Consider the following 16406-nt stretch of genomic DNA (forward strand, 5'->3'; position numbering starts at 1 on the left):
TATTTTTAAACTGTTTCTGCAGAAGTATCAAAGAACGACACATTGAATGATTGCCCAATTTCTTGATCTGGTTTCTCACAGCAGAGGTAGAATAGTGTGTGTGCATGTCAACAAACACAGTGTATCAGTCCTCTTTGTATCTGTTTTATGAGCCTGCTGCATCCTCTCACTGGGGGAATTTACATTTCAGCATGTTGTTAAAAACTATTGTTTACATTATGGGATGTCAGCTACATTTTACTTTACAGATTTGGAAGTCAGTCTAATTACTGTTGCTATGTTAATGCTCCGCAATAGCTCTAAGTGTTGCTGAAAGGCGAACCCTCTGTGTTTTGTGTCCTCTGTGTCAGTCCCAGATTGATACCAACAGAATGTATGTTCTCAAAAGGCGCAGTCCTCGATTGTTGTACAACACCCTTTCCACCCAACTGTCACATAATGTGAAGGTAGTATTTAACGTAATCCAGCTGCAGCTCTTGTAGTTGGTGTAGATGATTGACATATGAGAGGACACCATGCAGGCTGAATACTGTACACGGGCTCGGACAGTTGAGGTGGTAAAGACTGTACAAACGTTGCAGATTGTGCCTTTAAAATATTTCCACGTCTGAATGTTCCATGTTTGTCTTGGTGTTCTTTGTCGCCGCAACCTCTTCCAGAGAAAGAAACGTAGTGTCGCCATGAAAAAGAAGAGGACCAGAAAGTCCCTCAGTAAAACTAAGGCCAAGCCATTAAAGTTCTTCTCTGGCAAAAAAACACCGGCTAAAAAGTTTGCCGCTAAGAAGAAGCGACAGATTCCAGGCTACCAGGCCACAGCGCCTGCACGACCCAGAGGCAATTTTAGGGTAAACATCGACGTTAAGGAAAGACCAAATCCCATCAAGATCTTCCCATCCTGAATTCTGAAGGGAAAATCTGTGATGGCAGACCTCCCTAACCTCTTCTGTGTAGAAGTAGCAGAGTCTGTAGCCAGCTTGAGAGCCCCCCTAGCAAATAACCTCTGGTTGGGGTCTTTTGTGTTAACCCTTGCTTTATTCTTCTTTCCTTTTTTCAACATGACTCAGCTAAACAGTGTAGAAGGAGATTACAATACAGACATTGACTACGGAACTGTAGATGGTACTCAAACTCAGTCGCCCTTTGCCACAAGTGGACCCTACGAGGTAATTTTCATCTTCATTTTCCTCTACCTTTAAAAACCAGTGTGTTGAGTGTATTGGGAAATGTGAAAAAGGAAGATTTGACCCAAGGATGCAGCTGGTATGACAAAGACACAACCATTCAAATGAATCGATGTGTCTTTTTTTTTTTTTTTTTAATATAGAAAAGCTACAAACCACTTGCTCCACTAAATACATAAATGATAAAATAAATGCAGTGGACATCGTAGAGGGCATGTGTAGCTTTAAATGTTTCAGTTCAGTGTTGGCCCAGTCTGCAGATTTAGTTAGTTCTCACCGTGAGATGAGACAGTATGGACTGTCTGGATGGATCGCAGAAGAAATGAGACACGAACAAGCTGTTCCTGCCTATGCTTGCTGTACTGTACCTTAATAATCAGAAAATAAAGAGCATTGTTTTGAAAATGTGGCTTCAACAGTCACTGCGACCTGCTTCTAATAGAAACCACTCAGGCCTTTAGTGAAGTAATATGTTCTTTTACTAAGAGAAAATATGTTTCTGATATTACAGCCTTTGCTGTTTGCTCAGATTTGTTGTCTCAGTGACTCTTGTGTACTATGCACACAAAGGCTGGAGAGTTGACAAACTTGCAGCCTCATCCAACATCATGAGAAGCTGATGACGGCAGAGTCTGCCACTGTGCCCTGTTGTCCATCACATCATACGCTTGGTTATGATCACTAGTTCTATTAATTATCTCCAAATGAACTATGATCAACAAGGCTCCTCACAGCCAGCTATCAACATGCTTTTCCTACTGCACTGTCTGACAAAGTGGATGTGATTATTCAGGCAGTTTCAAATGTATCATTTGGCAAGATGGAGTACAGGAAATATTAACCACATAGTGCATCCATTTTGTTGCCCTCCAAAGCTAAATCCACAGATATCACTGTCTGGAATGAAATAAAAAATGTGCCAAGTGGTTGCAGTACTTGTTGCAGATACACAGTACACAGGGTGGCTCAAAGGTTTTCTATGAAAATTGAATTACTTCTCTTCAAATTGAAATTTCAGTTCTGTGTATCTGCACAACTACTGCAGTCTGATGCTAAATTTGACGTTCATGCTCATTTCTGCCTGTCTTTACAGTATGTAAAAAAAATGGCTGACATAAGTCAGCACAGTAACACTTTATTTATTCCTTTGTGACTTATTGATATTGATATTCTGGGAATACATAAGGTGTTATCATCTCTAATATGATTTGATGATTTAATTAATATGACAGTGTTTAGTAAAAAAAAATGATTTGCAATCTGCTTTAATAACATCTAACCTTAGACTGTTCTCCTCAGTTGCTTAACTAACTTCATTATTTGCTCACCATTACCTCCCCCTCTTTGCTTGGGCAACACCTAAAAGGCTGTGGAGGAGGATGTTGTCGGTGCTTACGTCACCAAGGCTGCTCCTGTCGCTCCTGAGCACACCGCTGTCCCAGAAACAGCAGACAACTTGGAAACTGGTGCAGAAGGATATGACTTTAAGGAATATGACCTAAAGGAGTATGACTTGGGCGAGGTAGACAACAGGTTGTATGATTATGGGGCTTATGATGAGTACGGCACGGCCCCGCCCAAACCCACAACAACCCACGATGACGAGGTGGGGCCCGGGGTTGCCGCCGAAACTGACGTCTCTGAGAGCACCGTAAGTATCACACCCCCGACCTGGTGATGGGGTGTCTGCCTGAACAGCACGGGTTAGCCACTTTGTGTGTCTTGTAGACTCACTTTGTCTTAGTGCATGCCTTCCTAGTTGATTGCTTGGCATAGGAAATGTGTCATTGACATGCTGACTGCGGGGTCAGTAAATGCATTCTGTGCTCGTTGTGATTCACTGGCAGGTCTGATGGGGAGGTTGCATGTGTCTGTGTTACAATGGCATAACCCACCTCCACCTGCACTCTTAAAACTCTCATCCTAGCGGACTGTACAGGGTGCCCAGACGGAAATGATTCACACTTACACATTTTTATTTTCTGCACACGCACCCTACAATCAGCCCAACCTGTGCCCTGTTAATGAATACTTTATTGATCTCCTTGTGGAAATTATGTACATGCTGCCCCCTCTGCATGTACTTATCTTTCAGCAATTGGATGTCATTTTAACAAGCAGACTGTCCATGACATACCCCTCGTTGCATGCACAACAATTACCCTATAACCATTAGGCAGATTGCACATTGCATACCCACTCAAACACAGCTGTGATGAAAATTTGATGGTTTCCTTTCTCCCTTTTTTGTCTAAACTCTGGAAGACTGTCTTCCCATACCAACAGCTTGTCACAGTCTATGATCTAGTTAGTGTAAATATTTAACATATATCCTTCTCTCCACTTGGTTAAATTTACCCACTGAACAGCATCAAACACCATTTTGTGTATGTGTGCCTTTGGGCATTGTTACAATGTGAGAGGAAGGTCTTTCTTGATCTTGTATGTACAAACCACCCGCCTGCCTGCTCACAGACAAACCTTACCATGTCATCCTACATTCTCAATCTCCATTCTCAAACACACACGAATACACAAGGTAGATGGACTAATTCACTTCGACCAATGAGACCACAGTGTTCAGCAGTTTACGGTGGCACTTGAAAAGTTGCAAATCTTTTTTTATCTTTCTGCATAAATATGACCTCGACTGTGATCAGATTGTCACAGATTCCTAAAATTAGACAAAAGACACCAAATTAAATGAATGAGACAAAAATTACACTAATATCATACATTTTTTATTTATTTTATGAGTGAATGTAAGAGGTCCTGCCTTATTTAAATAAAAGAAATGTGTCTTCACTATCAAAGTCTGATCTTGACAACCCAGGTTTATAGAAGTGTGTCATGACTCGAACAAAGTAGATTTTCCTGGAGGAGAGTTGCTGATACTAATCAGGCTGGAAATAAAAAACTATTTCTAAAGAGTTTAGACCTGTTGATTGTCAGGTAAATTGCGTACAAAGGTAGAACATTCAACAGCAGTGCTACCCTCCAACCAATGTGAGATCTTGTAATTGTTAAGGGGAGCACAAGGGTAATGTTTTAGGTCATACAGAACTGCAGAAACTTTTAAGTGGTTTACAAACTTTAAAGTACCACTACAATAACATTTTGCTATTTGTAAAATAGCACAAAGAACACAAAAGATGATGCTTGACTTCAGAAATGTGAAACTGTGCATTACAGGCAATGACATTTATTCTCTCACTCAGAAAATGATTTGGAGTTTGCATGACAGTTCCAACCTGTCAGTGCTAAGTAATGTTTTATTTGGTCAGCATTAGCCACACTGCACAAAGGCAGTGCAATGACAGCATTGCTCCATTTCAAGCATATAGAGGTTTATTCTTGCTGAATATGACTAACAATTTTCCTGTTTAGTTATTCTTTATTCACTTCCTGCCTCTGACATAACTGCAGTAGCTACTGTACAGCAAGTGTATGAAATTGAGTATACTTGATCGCACAGCCTTTTAACCCGCTGAACTGCCTCCTCAGTCATCCATTCACCTGTGAACTATAACTGCTGTGTGAAGAATGTTACCTCTGTGCTCTCTTTGTAACTGCAGGTTGCTGGGGCTGGTGGAGCCTTTGGGCAGAAGGGAGAGAAGGGTGAACCGGCTGTGATCGAACCTGTAAGGCTCAAAAAAACAAAGTTGATGTCATTTCAGTGCCAGTCGAAACAATCCTGTTTACTGACTAAGCTGTCTTTTTGTTATTTGTCTTTTATTGAAAAATAGCAAATTATGGAAAAACACTTTTAATCTTTGATTTCTTTTAAAATTGATTCAAATTGCTTCAGATCTTTACCCGAAGTTTGTTGATCCCCCTGAACCTGGCTGTAGTGTGTCTGCAGCACAGAACACCATTTGTGTTGTGTAACAATGCGCTTGCGTTTATAGGGTATGCTGATTGAAGGACCACCAGGACCCCCTGGCCCATCTGTGAGTATATTTTTAAAAAAGAAATAAGTCAGCATTTTGCATGTGAGTGTGATTATGTGCCATAGTTATCTGTCATGCTGGTGGTCTGCTGCCTTTGTTCTTATAGGGTCTGCCTGGTCCCTCAGGCCTACAAGGACCCCCAGGCCCTGCTGGAGATCCTGGTGATAGGGTAAGTTGTTATTTACACCCCCGCATTCATTTTTTAAATATAGTGTGTGTTGCTACAAAAAAGAAGGTGTCATTTCATTTGATGCAGGGGTGTCTCAGACTCCTAAATAGACACTAAAGTAAGTGAGAGAAGTGTGGTATTGTTAAGTCATGTAATGCATCAATATTAAAACAGATCACATAGTGCTACATACAACAAATGTTTATGGCTGTCTTGGCTTTGTCATGTTGTCAGTTTAGATAAATGATGCTATGGGTGATGGAGTGCAGGAGAGTTGTGCAGCGTGTTTTAATTTTAATTGATATGAGGCTGACACTTTGCTACATGTGCATTCTCATGAGAAAAAAAGTCATGAAACGTAGTCACCAAAAACACACCAGAAACAAACTTTTATTATTGCAATTATCTGATAGGCATCACTGACTATAGGCAACAATTAATTGTGTATAAAAGTTTTTTAACTGACAAGTGTCTAATACTGTACAAATAGCTTTATCACCCTAAAACACTTACAAAGTAAAATAGGAGTAACCTTAGCAACAGTATTAATTCACATGATTCGGCCAACCTTGGTTTAAATTATTACCCATATAATATATTATAGGCAAGCTGTACAATGCACTGTGAGGAGTCGCAGGAAGAGAGAGCCTTAATTTCCTTCCTTCTATTCATGAAAAGTGTTGTGGCATATTTAGATTTTTTAAAACTATATATTAATACTTAGTATATAATAGTTACAACATTGAGTGCAAAAAGAAAACCCTACAGATCAGCTATTTTGGTCACTTATGTTTAGAACATAAGAAACTATATTTGCTTTGGGTTTCCCTTGGTAAGAGGCTTCTATATTCAACACTTGTGAATATGTGAGGACCCACTGTGTTCCACACACACACACACACACACACACAAACAACACTATGCACCAGAACTCATGCTGCAGGATATTGGTTTTGGACTGCACACAGTAGTGTGGTTACACATGGGCAGGCTCAGCCTATGTGTGTACATTAATCGTACTAACAAACAGTGTAACTTCACTGTTTGCTGCTCCATCTGTATGTCCATGTTTGGTTTCTGTCAAAGTGTGTTTCCTTTCTTATGACTGCCACCATTCATAACATATGGATGCATGTGTCAGTACATTTTTTCATTTTGTTTACACTGACTTTAATTAAGCTACAGTACCATATAGTTTTCCAATTCCAAAATTTAGATATAACATATACATTGCATACATACAATATGAATATATGAAACATATGATCTGAATGTAATAATGAATGATTTCTGAGGAGCCTCTAGAAGAAAAAGAAGAATCTCCACCACCTTGCCCTATCTAAATGTTCTTTTTTCTTGTTGAGTTCATCTTACACATTTTATTACTCAGGTGGTGTCTTTTCTGTTTTTGTAGGGTCCACCTGGTCGTCCTGGTCTGCCTGGTGCTGATGGTTTGCCAGGGCCTCCAGGTACCATGCTAATGCTGCCAGTAAGTGCTCAGATTAACACAACAGGAGGTCATACCAGTCACCTTTCATCATATAATTCCACAACATGGGTAATTTGTGGTATACTGATAAGTGATGAGCAACAGAATTCTATTTGAATGTGTGGTTGTGTTCAACAGTTCCGTTTCGGTGGGGATGGAGAGAAGGGTCCAGTGGTGTCAGCCCAAGAAGCCCAAGCCCAGGCCATACTTTCCCAGGCCAGAGTAAGTACACAATTAAACAAGACACAGGAAGTCCAAAGGCTACAGACAAAGCCCCACCCCCGCCATTCTCCTGCCACACAGCTGTAGGGAAAAGGAGGCAACTGGAGAAGGAGATGGCATTTTGGCTCTCGGCCTGCGGGTGGTCTCAACCAACAGGTGCAGAAGAGGCCTTTATATGTATGTGGGAGAGAAGTCGAGCAGTTAGAAGAAAAAGAGAAAACCTGTACTTGGCATTGCACATTACTCACACTCACAGACACTCACATTCAGCCAAGACGCCAAACGTGTGATTCAGATTTTGGTATATTATAGGAAGGAACCAAGAGCAGTAATGATATCTATGATATGTGTAAAATGGGATCTGGTGAACTCATGTAATTATTGGCAGATAAACATTTTAAAAAACAAATGAAGGATTTTTATTCAGTATGTAAGAAGATGAGCAAGATATGCACAGTAGTTAGAATGAATAAAGCCATGCAGAATCTATATGCTAATCTTTTCATTCCTTCTGTTTTGATATTTATAAACTCACTTAGGTACACTTGAGCAGTCTAATGCAAACCAATACAGCAGGTTTTAATTATTCAGTTTTTAAGTTAAAATTTTTTAAGGTGATAAATCAACTATATGGTTATTATTGAGGTCATAATAGGTGGTGGAGTTGTACTGGAGTGCCTGATGTTAGAAGGTGGCTCTAATGTTTTGGCCCCTCACTGACATGAATAGGGTTTCCAAAACATTGATTACCACAATGCATGCAAAGAGAAAATCTAAACAACATTCAATTTGTGTTCACAAATGTTCTCTAAAAAGTTGAAACATGGCATATGGTAACAAACCTGTACAGTACGTTTGTGTGCTGCAAAAGTGGATAGGTAGATAGATTTTTCAAAGACGTTTGATGATGTTTTTGTTTGTGTGGCTGCCCTGCAGCTGGCTATGAGGGGACCACCCGGACCGATGGGTTTGACGGGAAGATCAGGGCCAGTGGTGAGTTTTTTTTTGTTTGTTTGTAGAAAATCTGCTCTTTACTGTTTTGTCTTTGAACAGATATTTATTATCCAGTCTACCATACTTGCATCAGATCAGAGTGCCATATGCACGCTGACCTATTATAATGCTTACTTTTAAGCTTCATTGTATGTGATTATTTACATTTTTCTGAAACAGCCAATTCTGTAAAGGAACTCTCTGTTGTTACTGTCATTTAAAGAAAACATGTCTTTATGTCTATTTTGTCTTTTTTGTTTTAAATTTACTGATGGACACAAACAGCAGAAACCAGATTAGTTGTTTTAAAAAGTTGACAGCACTTGGTGCCTCAGTGGTCACACTGCAACAGTCGGTTTCCAGATTTCATTCATGTTGCCCCTGCTCCCACCCTCAACCACCTCCTGCTCTGTCTTGGGCTTGTTGATACACGACCCACTATTTATCAGCTGGAAAAAAGTCCCTCAAAAGACATGAAGAATTACCTTCTGTTAAAGCTGCTCTTCACAGGCAAAAGGCCAAGTGTAACAATCTGAAAAGATACAACAATAATTAGAAACAATGAACAGTAGATGAGATAAAGAATCTGTGGCGTTTATCTGTCACTAATGTGCTTCTCTGAAATATTTCCCTTCTTGATTGAGTATCTGTCCAAAATCCAGCTTTGTCCTTGTCTTTGTCTGCGTGTAATCACCAGCTTTGAGTCCACGCTTGTCCGCAGACAGATTGCAGTACGCAGTGTGTCCCAAGTCTCTGTCTAGTCCAACAATCCAGAATTTCATTTTAGACCTACATATATACCAAAAGACAGAAAGTTATTGTGGGTGCATCTCTTTGAAATGCAACCTTTGGATGTTTAAACCTATTTAAGCTGGTGCTAATATTTGAAATGCTAGAAACACATTTACATGGAGTAAATGAACAGCATTTATAGAATAAGAAAAAAATCTATGTGTTGAATTGCATGCACTTGAGTTCACATGTAATGTGTGAATCTCCAGTAGGAGGAATGTGTAGAAATATTTTTTCTTCAATGGACATGTGCGGTTGAACATGGTGAACATCGCCATCTGCTGTTTACTTTTTACCAAACTTCAGGTGTCACAAACTGAATGAAAAGAGTCCATGTTTGGTTTGTGCTTTCTCTCTTTAGGGTCTGCCTGGTCCTCCTGGACTGAAAGGTGAAGGCGGTGACCCTGGACCTCAGGTGAGAACAAACTCATGCTAATAAGGATGCATAAAAACATCCCTCAACTTCTACTGTAGGCCACTTCTAAAGTTATTTGGTATGTTGGTCACTGAGTGGTGCTTCTGTTTAACAGGGTCCCCGTGGCATCCAAGGGCCTCCAGGACAAACAGGCAAACCCGGCAAGAGGGTGAGTGAACTCACCGACCTGTTGCACCGTCACTGCACTGTGTGTTTGTTGTTGTGCGTCTTGTGGTCACAGCTCAAGTGCTGAGAGGCTTATTTCCACTTCAACAAACAATTGCTTGATATGTGCTTAAAGGCTTGTGCTGCCTATAAATCCTTGGATCAATGACCAGGCAGTTAATCTGTCTGAAAATGCCAAAATGTGAAAATTGGTTCTGGATGTAGTGCACAATTAGTGTCACAGCTCAGTCACTTTTCAGGGCCAAACATTTTGACCTGATTGCTTCCTAATAAACATAAACCAGACGTAGCGTAATTAATAACGCAAGACTGATTCTTTAAGATAAATGTGATCAGAGATACTTAGACTCAGCTAATAATGCATCACATTAAACTTTCCTTGCCTCCCTGTCTGGCACATCAGAAAAAAACGACATAGAGACTGATGAGAAGTGCTAATAATAAGAATAAGAAAAATCTGAGTAGCAACAGAGTAATTTCCACTTAGCTGTTCCATGAAATGTCTCTACAGTTTTCTTAGCAAACTTACAAAATGCTTTAGGATAATACAAGAAGCCACTTCTTCAGTCACAAAGTTCTTTTAAAATTATCTTCGCTATATGTATGTAATTAATATTTCTATCGTTTTAAGGGCCGTGCTGGTGCAGACGGTGCCCGTGGCATGCCCGGAGAGCCAGGCTCTAAGGTATCACATCCCAAAACACACATCAACACACATGTTTTGTTTAGAACAGATATTTGGTGATATATTGTATGGTCTGGTGACCTCATGTGCTCTATCTTTACAGGGTGACCGGGGCTTTGATGGACTCCCCGGACTGCCCGGTGAAAAAGGACACAGGGTGAGTACAGCATGGTGGATGTCAGTCAGGTCAGTTTGTCGGAAACCTGCTTCAAAAAAATATATAGTTTGTGATTTCACAAGCAGCTCTATGGTACTTCACTGTTGCTCATGAATTTGAACACTTGTTTTGAGAGTAGGAAGGAGCTACATTTGAAAAGAATCCTTACAAACAACAGACTTTTACTTTGCCTGTGAAACAACTCCTCCTCTCCTCTATGTTTTCAAGCTTTTGAACAAATTACTCTTGGTTCTTGTAACAAGTCACAGAACTGGCTTTCAGACAAAATCCCTCAGCTATTGGGGATTTACCTTCTTAGATTACTGCTTAGATTTACCAAAGAGTTGGATGTCTTTCAAAAAGCAATAGTTTTGTACGTAAGGAAACATATTTGGCCACAGTCACCAGTCACATTTGGAATTCCAATATGTAAATCTTTGTTTGCAACTAGGTTTCCAAAGTTGACAAAACTCTTAACTTGAAATAATTGAATAAGATGTTATAGTTTGTTTCATTCCACTAATCCATCCATTATCCAAAGTAAAGACATGTAGGAGGTATGGCGCAGAGTTTTTAAAATAAAAATACATACACATGCAAAGAAAATGGCAAAATGATATGTCCAGTAATATTTTTTAGTTAATTAGTTTTAATGACGTCAGTGATGATTAACTTCTACTCAAATCTTGTCTCTCTCTCACTTTCTTTCAATTTGTCCATCTCAGGGGGAGCCAGGGCCAATGGGACCCCCAGGTGCCCCAGGGGAGGACGGACAGAGAGTGAGTACTTCCTCTATGAACTTAACCCTGAGTAACAATAATAAAGTTAAGCAAACCATGCTTAGCTGAAATGAACCATCTTTTACATCAGCTGTGGTCTATCAGTTCAGTCGTCAGGCAGCAGCAACATCCAGGAGGAGACTGGGAACTGGGGAGAAGGGGGTTTGGTGTTTGACCCTTTCTCTCCTTTGTAACTAACTCACTCACTCACCCTCCACATGCCTCCGCTAATGGGGGGATGTTGAGATTAATCCCAGACTTATTCATGCTTTCAAGAGCTTATGATTATTTGTATTTGTAAAAATGAATCAGAAAGTGCAGCTCTTTACTAAAGCCCAGTTCAATTAATCTTATCTGGCTTTTTGTCTTTTTCTTCCTTCAGGGCGAGGATGGAGAGATCGGGCCCAGAGGATTAGCAGGCGAGAGTGTAAGACTTGTCTTCTGTGTTATTTTATCATGCCATCCCAAACATATCGGTCTCTCTCCTATTGCTTACAAGTTATATCTTATATCTGATCTCTCTTTAACAAAAGTGCCAACAAGGAGACAGGTTTTCTCTACTGAAAATGTTTTATCAATATAATGAACATATAATGAATCTCATCTTGTTTCTAATTGCTCACAGGGTCCTAGAGGTTTGCTGGGTCCTCGTGGTCCTCCAGGACCTCCTGGAGCTCCTGTATGTACCATCACCTTTACCTTTTCACAACACTTCCTGCAATTGATAAAAGCTGTGAGTGTTTTCTGATCTGTCCCCCTTAGGGTGTTGCTGGCGTTGATGGGCCTCCAGGTCCCAAAGGAAACATGGTAAGATGGTCCTCTCTATAGTCTTTGAAATGTTGCTTGTTGATCAGGGCACCGCAGTGGGGTTAAAGGTCATTCCAACATCCAACACAAAAGAGGCTGATGTGTTGATTCTTTGCTGAGGCCTAATTTCTCAACCACAGCTCTAGTTAGTTAAGAGGCAGTGATGTGGAAGCAGATGAGGCTGTTTCAAGGGAACAGGTATTTTAACAGTTTTAACTGGACTGACTGAACTGCAAATCAGTCCCTTAACACTAAATAGTATGTATTGCTGACTTTATCCCATTCTTTGGTTTTGGTCAGTACACTAAATTCACTCTGCCCTACTTTCCATCCTATTTACATTATTTCTAAAGAAAATTCACCATAGAAAACCAACGTTTGGTGTATTGTTTCAGTTTTAGTAAGTTTTTCACATCAGCAGGACTTTGATTCCACTTAGCAATAAGCAACCAGCAAATACAAACATATTTCACTTAACTTAAACACAAGGTTTGGTGTAGTCAGCCTGATTGTTGATGTGGCAGCATTTAGAACTGATTCACTCTTGTGTCTAGTTTTTACAGCCTCTACATTTTTTTCCAGGGACCACAAGGGGAACCAGGCCCACCTGGCCAACAAGGAATCCCAGGAACACAGGTAATGGAGAAATCGCATTACCTGTGGCAAAAACAGCACATGCAGTGCAGATATAGGCACCATGAAGTGGCCACAGACACTACTGGCTCTACACACAGAGAAAAGCTGATTTTCTTTGGATTTGTATGCTTGTGAGCTCTGGAGATGCATTTGATGAAAGAAATGCACAGCTGAACAGCAGCATTCCTGCAGCATGGCGTGATGTTGTTTGTCATCCCAGGCACAAAAAACAATGTTGTGCTATTTTATGTTCAATTTGAGAACCCAAAGATGACAAGATGATTCTTAGATGATGTCTCAGTTTGCCTCACTGCTGCCCACCTCCCCCTGAAGATATGAAAAGCATACACAAACATTCTTAAATATTTTTCAAGGGTTATTTCAGGAGGGGGGGGGGGGGGGGGGGGGGGTCTATTTGAAAGCATCTTATTCATATTGGTGGTTGAATTCCTGCAAAGCTGCCATACCAGTGCCCTAAATTACCCTGTGACATAAACATTCACAAATATTTAGGATGTGGTTCCATAAGGCTTCTGACAAGGCTCAACATTCTTTCACCAGCTAACAAACTCTAGGGTTTACCCAACCTGTGTGTGACTATGTGTTTGAACATGCTTATTGTTGCTGTAGCAACAGACTCTCATGACTGTCTTTGTGCCTCTGCCTAGGGTCTTCCTGGTCCACAAGGCCCCATTGGACCACCTGGAGAAAAAGTGCGTTCCCTTCTTTTTCCATCAACATTTACTGTATATGAATGTGAAAACAGTAAACTCATAACATTAAGTACAAGACAACAGTCAGTTGCAAATTGATTAGACAATAATAATCAGTATTAGTCTTTGTGTTTGTAACCTTTGTTTTTGTCTCTTATCATATTTTTCTCATGCAGGGACCTCAGGGCAGGTCGGGGTTGCCTGGACTACCTGGAGCTGATGGCCCTCCTGTGCGTGCTTGTATCACCTACATACACTATATCAGTTTTACACACAATCAGAAGCGTAACACAACTTTGCTGCCAGAACATACATCTGAACCGCTGTTCTGTCTCACACTATGCTGATCTCTGTTCACCGCATCATTAAAACCACCAGAATCTAATCTTGCAGCTGGATGGTGTATATAATGATAAAGCACAAGGCTCTCTATCTATCTATCTATCTATCTATGTATATATATAAATAGATATAGATATATAAACCAAAACTTTCAGTATAGCTTTACTAGTTATGTAGTTTAAACTATATGTGTCTGCTTAAGTTAAGTACTGTAAAATGTGTACACACAGTGTTACACTGTGGCTGTACGACAAACGCAGAGGCCAGCAGTGCAGGGGTTGGTCAATGTCATTCTTCCTTCTGTGCCCTTGCCTTGACAGATGTGTCAGTTCAAAAGGCAGGCAGCCCTTAGTTGCCTTCAGGCCCTTGAGCCTGATGATTTACAGCCCAGTACTTCAACCTCACACATCAAATTGGAAGTGCCATGTGTTCACAGCTTCTGTATATGTCTATGAGGGTGTGTACCGACGCTCACCTGTGGATACTAGACACCACACAAATTGGCACAGAAAAGTTTCAATTTCTTCCTTTGTATTTGCTCTACTGATATCTGACTTCTAGTGTTAGTTTTCCTCTTGTGTTTCCCTTTTAGTCACATCACTATGCAAAGACATGCACAACATCCCTCTCACTGAGTTGCACTCACCGAACTGACACAATGACATGTTTCATACAGAGGAGTAGGTGGAAAATCATGTTGGGGTGAATCAGACAAAATGATTCTGATCCACCATTTAGTGTGGATTACACACTGCTCAGCTTTGATTTGAGAAGGTGAAAACAGGTGTGTGTTGTTTAAAACAAACGGAGCCCATTACTTTAACCAGTTAGGTCATCTCTTCACTGGTTTGTTATCTTGATTTATTTCCCATTGTGCTACAGCAGCTGTTTGGGTCAACATGTTAATTCTAATTCAAACTAAATAATTTAAAATTTCAGTGTCACATGAAATAGTTGAGTATAACAACATGAATAACATGAGTTTGTTCATTATGTTGAAGCTTTAACCCCCGTGACTGTTGATTTTACAGGGTCATCCTGGTAAGGAGGGACCACCCGGAGAGAAAGGAGCACAAGTACGTGTTGGTCAGCACATTTATTTGCATGCGTGTGTGTGTGTGTGTGTGTGTGTGTGGGTGTGTGTGTGTGTGTGTGTGTGTGTGTGTGTGTGTGTGGGTGTGTGTGTGTGGGAAAATGTCCCAGTCCAACTTCTAGAATAGAATGATGTCATGTGGTTGCTCACACTAGAGAGGCTGTAGTCTCTGCTGCACCAAAACTCTTTTAATATCCATTTTATTATGCAAGTACTTCACAAGCTAGAACAAAAAGGAAGCTGCACTTTACAATAAGTAGATTTGTACCACGGTAAATGTGGTTTAACAATGTTAACAAACTGTAAAATTTAACTCATTCAAATATACTGCACAGACACATCCTAGTCCAGATGTAAAACTGGACTGAATATAACTGGAGAACATATTTGTTCATACTGATAAAGAGAAGCTACATTGATAAGCTATTAAACACATGCAATGGTACATTACATTTCTTCCATACTCCCCTCAATCACACTTTCTCCTCTCCAGGGTCCACCAGGTCCACAGGGTCCTATTGGTTATCCTGGCCCTCGTGGTGTGAAGGTATGATTTCTGCTTGATTGTTTTTACCAGTTAATGACTAGTTAGTCCAGTTCTTACTGGATTGCACATAATTGTATTAAAGTTTGTAATGCTAATTCATCTTTATTTCCTGTTGAACAGGGTGCTGATGGTGTCCGTGGTCTCAAAGGGTCAAAGGGAGAGAAGGTATACACATAAAATAAACTAAACAAAATAACTAGTCGCCACAGCATTTCTCAGTTGTTCCTTCCAACTTACAGCTAAGCAATCAGAATAGGTTATGAATCAGGAAATATTTTCACCTTTCAGTTTTTGTATCTAAAACTGCGGCTGTCTGCCTGCACTCCCAACTTTGACTCTTTTGAGTAGACAGCTGCTGTAGCCTGACAGCACCACGCAGAGGTCAGTTGAGAGGCTTCTTCAGCTGAGACTTTGCTGGAGTGACTCTTGATCAGTTTGTAAATCCGGAGCTGTCTTCCTTAAGACTTTCAGTTTCAAAGAACACTGCAATCCATCTCCAGTGCTTTTGAAGTGTTCGACTGCGCGCGTCATGGTGTAGAATCTAAACTAAGCTGCCTTATAATATGCATGGCATTTATTTAAGATCAATAAAGTTATGCTGCTTTATCAAATCCATTACCTGGCTGAAGGGTATTGTTCTTACTACAGTGACAGGTATTCATATCACTCTTTTATTGAATTATTTATAGACAGAGACTCAAAAGCCAAAACCTTGAGGAGAAAGGGTTTGTTATGAATAAAGCATGTGCTTTTCTTCAGGTGTGTGTATTTGTGTGTGTGTGGTCTTCATGGCTGGTAACAGACATACTCTGTGCTGCATTATGCATCAGACAGGTTGGAAAACATGGACAGGTGACAGACCAGAAAAAGAAAGTGTCAAAGGAAAGACACAGGGGTTTGGCTGCACTGAATAGTGGCCCTTCAGCATCTATTTGATTCTGTTCATCAGAGTTAACAAATCTGTTGCACTTCACAAAATGGTTATTTGGTTCATTGGATTGAAATGTGATCCAGTTTAATGTGGTTGTACTGAATGCAGTATCCTTCATTTTAAAAATGTATGCTTCCTGATCATTACATATGCTTTTATTGAATTCCTCTGTATATTGCAGAGGAACATTAGTTGGGTCAAGTACTTTACATAGAGCGCATTTAACTACTACTGTCAGCAGCTCTTACCTCTGAGTGCTCTATGCACATGCTGTTCCACCATCTGGCCAGCAGAGAGCAGCACCAATCCTGTGATCAGC

General features: G+C 40.3%; 1 protein-coding gene across 5 annotated transcripts in view; it reads left to right on the plus strand.

Moving 5' to 3' along the window:
- col11a1a (collagen, type XI, alpha 1a) overlaps positions 1 to 16406 on the plus strand; it is a 69270-nt gene that overhangs the window by 17871 nt on the left and 34993 nt on the right. For 2 of the 5 annotated variants that reach the window (XM_026363695.1, XM_026363696.1), the window contains exons 7-28: positions 1065 to 1163; positions 2548 to 2832; positions 4757 to 4822; positions 5090 to 5131; positions 5238 to 5300; positions 6715 to 6789; positions 6928 to 7011; positions 7948 to 8004; positions 9158 to 9211; positions 9327 to 9380; positions 10029 to 10082; positions 10186 to 10239; positions 10965 to 11018; positions 11401 to 11445; positions 11644 to 11697; positions 11781 to 11825; positions 12408 to 12461; positions 13130 to 13174; positions 13351 to 13404; positions 14548 to 14592; positions 15103 to 15156; positions 15277 to 15321. In XM_026363695.1, coding sequence (XP_026219480.1) covers positions 1065 to 1163; positions 2548 to 2832; positions 4757 to 4822; positions 5090 to 5131; positions 5238 to 5300; positions 6715 to 6789; positions 6928 to 7011; positions 7948 to 8004; positions 9158 to 9211; positions 9327 to 9380; positions 10029 to 10082; positions 10186 to 10239; positions 10965 to 11018; positions 11401 to 11445; positions 11644 to 11697; positions 11781 to 11825; positions 12408 to 12461; positions 13130 to 13174; positions 13351 to 13404; positions 14548 to 14592; positions 15103 to 15156; positions 15277 to 15321 — 1482 coding nt within the window. Of the gene's footprint in view, positions 1 to 659; positions 846 to 1064; positions 1164 to 2547; positions 2833 to 4756; positions 4823 to 5089; positions 5132 to 5237; positions 5301 to 6714; positions 6790 to 6927; positions 7012 to 7947; positions 8005 to 9157; positions 9212 to 9326; positions 9381 to 10028; positions 10083 to 10185; positions 10240 to 10964; positions 11019 to 11400; positions 11446 to 11643; positions 11698 to 11780; positions 11826 to 12407; positions 12462 to 13129; positions 13175 to 13350; positions 13405 to 14547; positions 14593 to 15102; positions 15157 to 15276; positions 15322 to 16406 lie in introns of all 5 variants that reach the window. The other 3 variants (XM_026363698.1, XM_026363697.1, XM_026363699.1) reach the window with 3 other exon arrangements.

The sequence above is a fragment of the Anabas testudineus genome, chromosome 2 (assembly GCF_900324465.2).
Source record: "Anabas testudineus chromosome 2, fAnaTes1.2, whole genome shotgun sequence".
Classification (NCBI taxonomy): domain Eukaryota; kingdom Metazoa; phylum Chordata; class Actinopteri; order Anabantiformes; family Anabantidae; genus Anabas; species Anabas testudineus.